The sequence below is a fragment of the Eufriesea mexicana genome, unplaced genomic scaffold (assembly GCF_001483705.2).
Source record: "Eufriesea mexicana isolate 0111107269 unplaced genomic scaffold, ASM148370v2 scaffold1023, whole genome shotgun sequence".
In the NCBI taxonomy this organism is placed as follows: domain Eukaryota; kingdom Metazoa; phylum Arthropoda; class Insecta; order Hymenoptera; family Apidae; genus Eufriesea; species Eufriesea mexicana.
The window spans coordinates 30,845-40,470 of record NW_016909136.1 but is presented as its reverse complement, the minus strand read 5'-3'; the positions used below and the strand labels follow the sequence as shown (position 1 = coordinate 40,470).

Below are 9,626 nucleotides of genomic sequence, written 5' to 3'. Positions count from 1 at the left end.
TGTATATAATATATATATTATATATTTCATTCATTTTTATTGTGTGGTCCTCTATGAATTTAAGGTATCTCATAGGTTGAAAATGACTGCTAATATGTTTAACCAGACCTATATTCTTCCCATGTGCAAACTTCTAAGTTTCTAAATTCTGTATAGTATATACAAGTGTTTCACCTTTTGAAATAATAATTTGACATATTTATTAATATTTGTGAGAATTCCTAAGCTCGATATATATGTTCTTTGTTTTATGTTCAATTACTTTTTTTTTTAGATTGGTATTGATTTAATATATGTATGATTGAACTTCCGTCTTTTCGTTCCTTTACCAGAGTTTCAGTGAATAAGTGAACAGAGTCACGCTTTTCTAAGCAAATTTAATTCATTTTATACTTTCATATGCATTTCCGTATAATTAACCATAAACATGTCATAACCCTAACGATCGTTTTTAAACTTTTTATTAAAAATTCTGTATTCAATGTTGTCTGCGTTTGTCAAATGATTGTTTATCAACTTTTTATTGAAGTTTTTGTACCTAATATTCTCACATATGTCATTTGACTTCGCGACTTTTTTCATAATATAAATACAATTTCCAACGTTCAACTACAGTTTACAACTTTCTAATATTTATCTCTTTTTTTATTTCAATTTTTTCTTTTATTTTTCATTTTCTAAGTTGGTTTTCCTTCCACCCTTTTATTATAATTTTATTATAATTCTTATGATTAATTTATTATAATTCTTTTATAACCTGTTTCATCGATCACGACTGTTCATTTTACTAGTTATTTGATTAGTCACGGCATGTATAATGTTAAAAAAATTATTTTGTATAAAATACCTCTAATATCTACTTCGTTTACCGTAATTGCAACAAAATAAGGCGGAAGTTGATCAATATCGTATGATTTAGAATGGATTTTTCCATTGTTGACTTGTCATTGAATCAAATTTGGTACTAGTAAATTAATAGTGAAATGTAATTAATGGAATAATTTAAAATTCATCATTTAATTAATAATGAAATGTTTTTCTTTTTAGCTATAGCTGCCTTTTAATGAAATAATTTACGAGAGCACTGTATCATTCGAATCAACCATGTGCTATTATATATCTAAGTATTCTCAGGTGAATTTCATACTTTGCTTATTCAACCTGTATGTATTGAGCTTTTCTAAATCTTGATATCTGTTATCGAGTTTTCGTTATCTTTCATCGATCGCTGATATGAAATCGGTATGCCTACTTTGATTATTTATTCTTTCGAACCATTTCACTACGTTTTGCATTTGTTTCCATTTTATTCGATTCCTTTTGTAGTGTGACAGATCAGTTAAGCATTGTTGATGATTTCAAAGAAATGTTGAAATTTTGTTTGATTAGAAATTTGCTTCAAAAGTATGTACTGTTAGTCAGTTGTGTATATTAAAATTGAATATACAAAATATTTAGCAATTATATATTATATAGGCAATATTACATAAAGCATTATTATTTCTTGATACGACCATTGATATTTATTCAATTTATTTTAACATTTAATACAAAATTGAAACTTTTATATATTGTATGTATATGTAAAATATTATTGGCATAATTGCTATATTTTGTTTAGGAAAAACGTATTATACGTTGTCTTAACTTCAAAGACAAAAGTGAAAAAGTTAATTACATAATCATCTTCATATTATGAAGACACCTGTTTCAATAGCGTGATAGAGATAAAACAAATCACTTTTTTAATTTTATAATTATTAATAGTTGTATAAATTGCTGTCGAATTAATAAATTAACAGAAATTCCAATATTTGTACAGAATTATAAAATACGACGAAGGGAAAAATTATTTCGGAAAATTTCTTCGATTATTTATTTTTCTATTTTCACAAAATGATATTAATTATAATATAATTTATTATAGTACAGTTAATAGAAGCAATAGAAGTTCTATAGAATATGTCTACCACTAAAAATTAAGATATAAATTAAACTAGGAATAAGAAAACAAAAAGAACAAAATCAGAAGCTAATATGACATAAAAAATATATATAATTTTAGCTTTCTTTAAGATCTTTGGATCCCTCGTTTGGCCTCCTCTTTCACGATCCCTTTCTGGAGCTTGAGATAGACTCCACAGGAGCGTCATTGATAATGAGCATTCTTGATGCCATCGTCAATTTCTCAGGTATTAAATAATGATATAATACCTCGTACACTTGAAAATTAAAATAAATTTATAAGTAAATTAATTTTATATTTTATTAATTATTATAAATTTCATCTTTTATAATATATAATATTGACCTTTGCATTATTTGAATAATAATCGGTATAGTAATTTCTAATACTTAATTAGATATTAATTATATCATGGTCAACGATGAATTGTAAATTATATTATGATTTAGTTTATCACAAATTTGAAAAATATTTGGACATATGTAAACTATAATATGTTGTACATTTATGTAAATGTGGCGAATTATAATTTTCTGTCATTTCATTGTAATTTAGGCCTTTTAGTGGGACCGTTACTGAAGAGCTATTCATATCGACAAGTGGCTTTCTTTGGATCTCTTTTAAGCTGTTGTGGACTGATACTGACGTCGAGGGCCAATAGCATGTTTCATATTATTTGCACTTACAGTATTTTAGCAGGTATGAATTCAAGATAAAGCTTTTGAAGATATTTTTGCAGGCTAATCTCACGTTTGTATTAAATAACTTCTATATTTCGGTACATTCATTTTCTCATACTAATTTATCATTCCTCTATTATCATTCCTCTTAGAATGAAGAATATAAGATTATCGTTTCATAAATCAAAAAGCTTTTGATCTCACGTAGTTTCCTTAAAATGATTTGATCAATATGATTGCAATGTGATTCTGAGAACTAATTATTGTATAATTCAATATTGTTATATATTTATTATTATTATTATTCGGTATATAAACATTATAATTCCTGTAACTAAAAAATTTATTAAATATTTCCTTCATAATTTTTCTCTTCCAAAATAATTTAGTTATAAAACAATCCTCGAAGTATGTGCAGAAATAAAAATGAGTAATTTTATGGTAAAGAAATACAGAAAATCTAGCAAAATTTGTCATATTTACCTTCTTCGAGTATTTATATAATCATTTTTGACTCACGAGATTATTATTGTCATGAGAAAAGATTGATTTGTTTCCATTTGTTCAATCACGTGATTATTAATTATGATTATTAATTTCACACACAATTCATCAATTTATTCATAACATATCTCTGCTATGTAGAAAATGGTAATATACAAGTACCTCAAATGCTTTTCACACATCATTATCTTTCTTGGATGAAGAAGCAAATTTGATAAAAATTTTACAATTTTATCAAGCAATTATTCTAGAGATTTCTGATTGCCACCTGTGATTCGTTCTCCATTATAAATGAAAATTATGACAAATAACGATCAGATAACTTATTTTCATTATTTCTCACACTATTTTTCTTTCCATTTGCTACAATTTTCCATTTGTCATTCGCTGATTCGCTTATTCACTGAATAATAAATAATTTATTTCAGAGGTCACTTTGATTAACTCCGTACTCTAAAGTAAATAGTTGCAATAATGCAACTCAAATGCACTAGCAAGTCACAAATGATAACGGTGAATTTTTTAGTGCCGTCTTATCAGAATTTAAGTAAAATTTAGTAAAATTTAAATTTATTACTCTTTTCACTTGCCAAATCGATTAACTCTTCCAGTAAAATAAAAATGGCAAGATTACTAACGATTACCTTTTGGCTATTTTTTCTTATAAATTTTATATACCTTTAGATGAAAGTTACATTTGTATTTATGCATTCTACGATATTTATTTCGATTTAAATTATAAAGGGAATTTTAGAAAACAATATACATTATTTCATTGCATTTCTACACTTTTTGTTTTACAGAGTTAATCAATTTGTGCAGTGAATGGCTCAATTATGCTACCAAATGACATCTGTAACCTAATTGAGCTCAATTAATAACAGAATGAAAAATAGGAAGAATTGATCTTTTGAAGTCAAATTCAAATTCTGGGTAAAGGACATTTTATATGCATCAATCTAATATTTTGATATACTTATCATTGCTATAGATACTTTTAATCATAGCAAATAATGAATAAGTGTATCGTGTTATACTCTTTCGTTATTAAACATTAAATCATTTATTTAATCTACTTTCATATATTTATGATAGGCTTAGGAACTGGACTAGCAATCGCATCGTCTTTCGTGGCATTAAACACATTTTTTGACAAGAAAAGGGGACAAGCTGTTGGCTTCTCTATGGCAGGGACAACTTTGGCCATGATGATAGTACCTCAGGTACAAAATTTCAATTTCTCTAATAATTACTGCATTTTATATTTCTACGAGTCATATTTAACGCTTACATATCGCTATAAGAAAATTATATAATTATATTATAAATTATTTATATTTCATCAAACAAATTTTATTGATACTAAAAAAGAGAAACCCAGGATGCATTCGATTTCTCTTGTGTAACACATAAACCTGTTATACGATTTTCTTTGATAGCTGTTGTTGAAGCTGAATTATATCCTAATTAATACGTAAGCCTGGCATAATGCTATCTTTCGTTTAAGAATAAGATACGATATATCTACAGAAAGTAACAATGTTCAACACGAATTTTAATCTGCAATATCCATCAGATAATTCTTCTAGAATTTACTTTCCTGAACATGAATCCGTAATTTGAAAAACTTTTCGTAAAAATGCTAGATTATGCGAAAATACAAATACAAAATTATTAAACTTCGATGACGAATTATAATTATTCAAAAGCACGAATAACTATAATTATGGACATTGATAAACTCGGGATACTCTCGCCTAACTTGTATCATGACAGTGAACCTGCTGACGTTCTTATCTTTTACGTAATACTTCATTTTAGATAAAAATCGTGCCTCTGTAAGAAAACTCTCATTTTTCGGAAACTGTAGATGATAGAGCAATCTTATTTATGGATTCGTGTTCAGGGAAGTAAGCTCTACGAAAATCGCCTATTGGATATCACAGATTAGAAAAATAGTTAAAATTCGTTGGACAGTGTAATCGATCGTTCTCTAATCTTTCGAAACACGTAATGCAATAAATTAATTCCAGTTTAGAACTTAATTCCTACCTTTTATTGCAGAATGATTTCTAACAGGCGAAAAAATGGTTGGAAAAATTATATTCACCGATCATTTCTTCCTCTTGTAGTTAATACATCTCCTTTTGGACTCTTATGGATTTCGAGGAGCGATGCTGATCGTTGGAGGATGGGCACTACATTCCACTGTTGGTGCTTGTTTGTTACGTCCCATTGAAGTTAAAAATGCAAAGGCTGCTAAGAAGGTAAGATTGTACAACTACCCACATCTATTAATATTATTGTAATATTATATTTAACATTCAAATAGTGACATGACGTCAAATTGGCTCCATATAAATGTTGGCGACGCATGTCCAATTATTTTGTTTATAGCAAAATTGAAAAGATCTTATTATACTTTTTAATAGTAGATTACCATGGTATAATAAAATCAACAAATAATAACTATTATATTATGTTATACATGGTGTCCTAGAAACGATAGTATAACCAGAAAAAGGATTATTCTGAATGCAGAAACGAATCGAAGAAAAGAATAAAATTGTTTGATTTGAAGCTTCGTTGTCGAGGAAATCGACTTTGAATATCCACCGAATACGCTGATATACTGATAGTCCATTTGCCTTACAATTAGCCAAAAGTACACGCACACTCGGTGAATATTCAAAGTCGATTTTCTCGAAAACGAGGCCTTGAATCAAAAATTTTTATTCGTTTTCTTGGATTTGTTTTTTTCACGTAGAATCACCTCCTCTTCGATTATACCACCGATACTCTTGTATTCATGGTCATATTCATATAAGCCATAGCTAAGTGCACGCGTACTCGGTGAATATTCGAAGTCGATTTTCTCGAAAACGAGGCCTTGAATCAAAAATTTTTATTCTTTTTCTTGGATTTGTTTTTTCACGTAGAATCACCTCCTCTTCGATTATACCACCGATACTCTTGTATTCATGGTCATATTCATATAAGTCATAGCTAAGTGCACGCGTACTCGGTGAATATTCGAAGTCGATTTTATCGAAAACGAGGCCTCGAATAAAAAAATTTTATTATTCTTTTTCGACTCGTTTCTGCATGCAGAATCACTCCTTTCCGTTTGTACTACCGTTGCTGCAACGCCTTGTATATACTACAATAGAAAATGCTTCACTACTTGAAGATTAAATAGATAAATGCAAAATCTTATAGTTCATATAATTTCAAATTCTTCATTTTTCTTTTTAAACTATGTAACCTTTTTGTTTCGAAAGTATTTTGAATATGAAAGTGCCTTTCTGTGTCATTTCCTGTTTGCCTTTGTGTTCTCTAAGTAATTGGATAAGTAATCACAGAATACATCTACTTGTAGTCACTTCAAGTGGAGTAGAGAAGCATTTATCTATTAAATTTTACGCTGCTATTACGTCATGAATAAGTGAGAGAAAGAGATTAGCACATGTTTTATATTTTTTATTAAGTCTACGAAACTCTGAACAATGAATTCATTTTGCAGATAGGAATGAGTTTAAACATAATAACGTGATGTTTTACTTAGTTATCAGGTTATCCTATAAATATTGCGGTCTTTTTTAATGTATACAGATATTTGAAAATATTTAAACGTTTATAGTAACTGCTTTCAATAAGTAACGCATTCAAGTAAAATTCACGTACTTGATATATTATGATATTTATAATAAAGGAAAAGTCTTAAAATTATATCAATAAAATGGAAAAATAGTTCAAAGATATATGCAATACTTATAATATATTTATTACAAATTTACACCATAATATTTTCAAAACCATAATATGTTTAAAGTATATTAATTAAAAAATTCTATTCTGAACGTAATAATTAGGAAATTATATTCTGAATAAATTAATGAGAAAACTGTGATTGAGAGATTAGAATACTACATTCTGACCTAACAGAATCTAATATCCTATTCTTTAGATTTCTATTTACTTTCAAAATATAATGATATTATCATTTGCTAAACACTGATATTTAAGTTAAAATAAAGTGATCAAACTATTATTCTTTATAGAAACCCAAGAAATCATCTGAAAATGACACGTTACTACAAGTAAATAGCAATGGAGTGATAAGAAGAATGGAAAATGGCACCAATGAAAATAATACCCTAATACATAACAAAACAGAGGAACTAGAAAAGAAATCCCACAATGAATACTTTAAGAAGATAAAGGAAACATTCGATTTAGATTTACTTAAAAATGGCGTCTATCTAAACGTTATTGTCGGTCTGAGTTTGTATTACGTTGCTGAGTCAAACTTCAAACTAATGACACCATTTTTTCTCACCAGTATAGGTAAGTAATTTTTGAAAGAATGAACATAAGATCAGTGCCGTAGCAGAGGGTGTTATAAAAAAATACTAAAATTTCTGCAAGAATACTTCGATATAATAATCGTTTAAATATTTAACTTATGGACAAATATTACCTTATCTTTGCACATCTTTCATAATTATCGATTCAAACAGCAAATTTATTACAATAAGATAATGGATAATGAATATATGATGCAAAAATAAATATATACGTAAATGGTACATTTTAAAATTATATTAAAAAAAATTAGTATGTGCATTCTGTCTATATAAATTGTAACAACATAATCAAATAATACAAAATAATATAACAAAATTTCATTGAATATATAGCTCTTATAGAGTATAAGCACACTCATTAAACAATTTTTATTCGTCTAACATCCTAGCTACGGCACACAGTGGAACGAAACCCGTAAAAACGTGACAAATGATTAAACAATCGGCTGTAGAATTTCTAATAAAAAATTAATGATCTAGCAAAAATAATAGAATTATCTTACATTGCATTAGCAGTTCATCGACATTATACGTTGAAAATATAAGATGAGATACAGCATGAAAATAATGTAAATAAATGAAACAAGTGAAAATGAAAAATGGTAATGATGATTCGTCAAAATCAAATTAAGATATCATGAAGATATCATTATCTTTATAACAATATTGTGACAATAATTTAATCAATAGAAAACAGCGGTTTTCAATTTGCAATTATATTATATTACACTATATTAATTAATTAGAATATTGTGACGGCACCATTTATTTAATTAATCATTATTTAATCCATTGCAACGACATTAATTTAATCAATAGAAAACAGCAGTTCTGAATTCGAGTTAAATTGAACAGCAGTTCAATTACATTACATATTACATTATTACATTATTACATTACGTATTACATTATTATATTATACATTAGTAATTATATAATATAAAAAAAAAATAATATAATACAAAATTAAGTGGTAATAATTAGTTTGAGGAAAGAAACTGTGAAATACTGCAATCGACTTTTCGATCGTTTATCGCGTTTTCCGAGTTTCGTTCCACTGTGCGCCATTTTCTAGGATTTCGGTAGACTTTTCGAAGGAACTTGATGGTCGACAGGAATGAGCAAAGCGGAAGTTGCCTCCTGTTTGTCTGTAACTGCATTCACCGACATACTTGCCCGACTTCTACTTCCGACTATTTTCGATAAATTGGGATTCAAGAAGAGAACCGTATTCTGGGTGTTTTGTATTCTAGTCGGTATTGGGCGATCCAGTAAGTATTTTGCATTTGTATTTGTCATGCTGTCCGTGATAAATTCTGTCCATGTTTCTCTACGGATAGAAAATTTCTGTACATGAACGTTTTGAAACTAAATAATACTATGTCCTCAAAATCTTCGATATCAGATATTTTATTGTTAATCGAATGAAAATAAAAACAATTGCATTGATTTATCTTTAGTGATTTACGTAAATTTACACGTAATATAATATTTTTGTATAAATATTAATATCATTGGACTATTTTTTAATATAATATAATATTTGTAATGAAATATTATTAATTTGAAATAATTGAAATTACAATTAAACAATTCTTTTTATTTTTTGTACCGTGACTAAATTAGAAACTCTTTATTCGGATTTCGTTTAACTTTAACGTTTTGCTAGTGAAAATTATTAATTTTCAATATTCAATATTAATATTTTCAATATTAATTTTCAATAGATTCAAATGAATGAAAGCAATAATATTTATATTCTATTCGTTAAAATATGTATCTATTATATTTTTCAGTTATGGCAGCGCAATCTAAAGGAACATTTTTGATAGTAACATTCGTGATAATAGGATTTTTACGTGGCGCCACTTTGGTAAACTTAAATCTTAGCGTTTCTGAATGTTGTTCTTTAAACAAGCTGCCGAGTGCTTTTGGAATATTTATGGTGTCTAAAGGTTTATTCGTCGTAGTGATGAGTCCTTTAATTGGTATGTTTATGGTACCTTAACAGAACTATATTACAAATAGAATTTAATTTTTAAACTAATAATATTCAAATTAATACAATATACTTGATAATATTAATATTAATATAATATTTATGTAGAA

At 27.4% G+C, this 9,626-nt stretch overlaps 1 protein-coding gene across 1 annotated transcript in view; it reads left to right on the top strand.

Annotated features, from left to right (window-relative positions):
- The window catches only part of LOC108547366 (monocarboxylate transporter 12-like), a 12,179-nt gene that overhangs the window by 2,009 nt on the left and 544 nt on the right, over positions 1-9,626 (top strand). Inside the window, exons 2-8 of the mRNA XM_017899860.1 lie at positions 2,066-2,192; positions 2,522-2,665; positions 4,246-4,373; positions 5,283-5,417; positions 7,212-7,497; positions 8,633-8,788; positions 9,314-9,505. Of these exons, the coding sequence (XP_017755349.1) occupies positions 2,066-2,192; positions 2,522-2,665; positions 4,246-4,373; positions 5,283-5,417; positions 7,212-7,497; positions 8,633-8,788; positions 9,314-9,505 (1,168 nt within the window). The remainder of the gene's footprint in view (positions 1-2,065; positions 2,193-2,521; positions 2,666-4,245; positions 4,374-5,282; positions 5,418-7,211; positions 7,498-8,632; positions 8,789-9,313; positions 9,506-9,626) is intronic.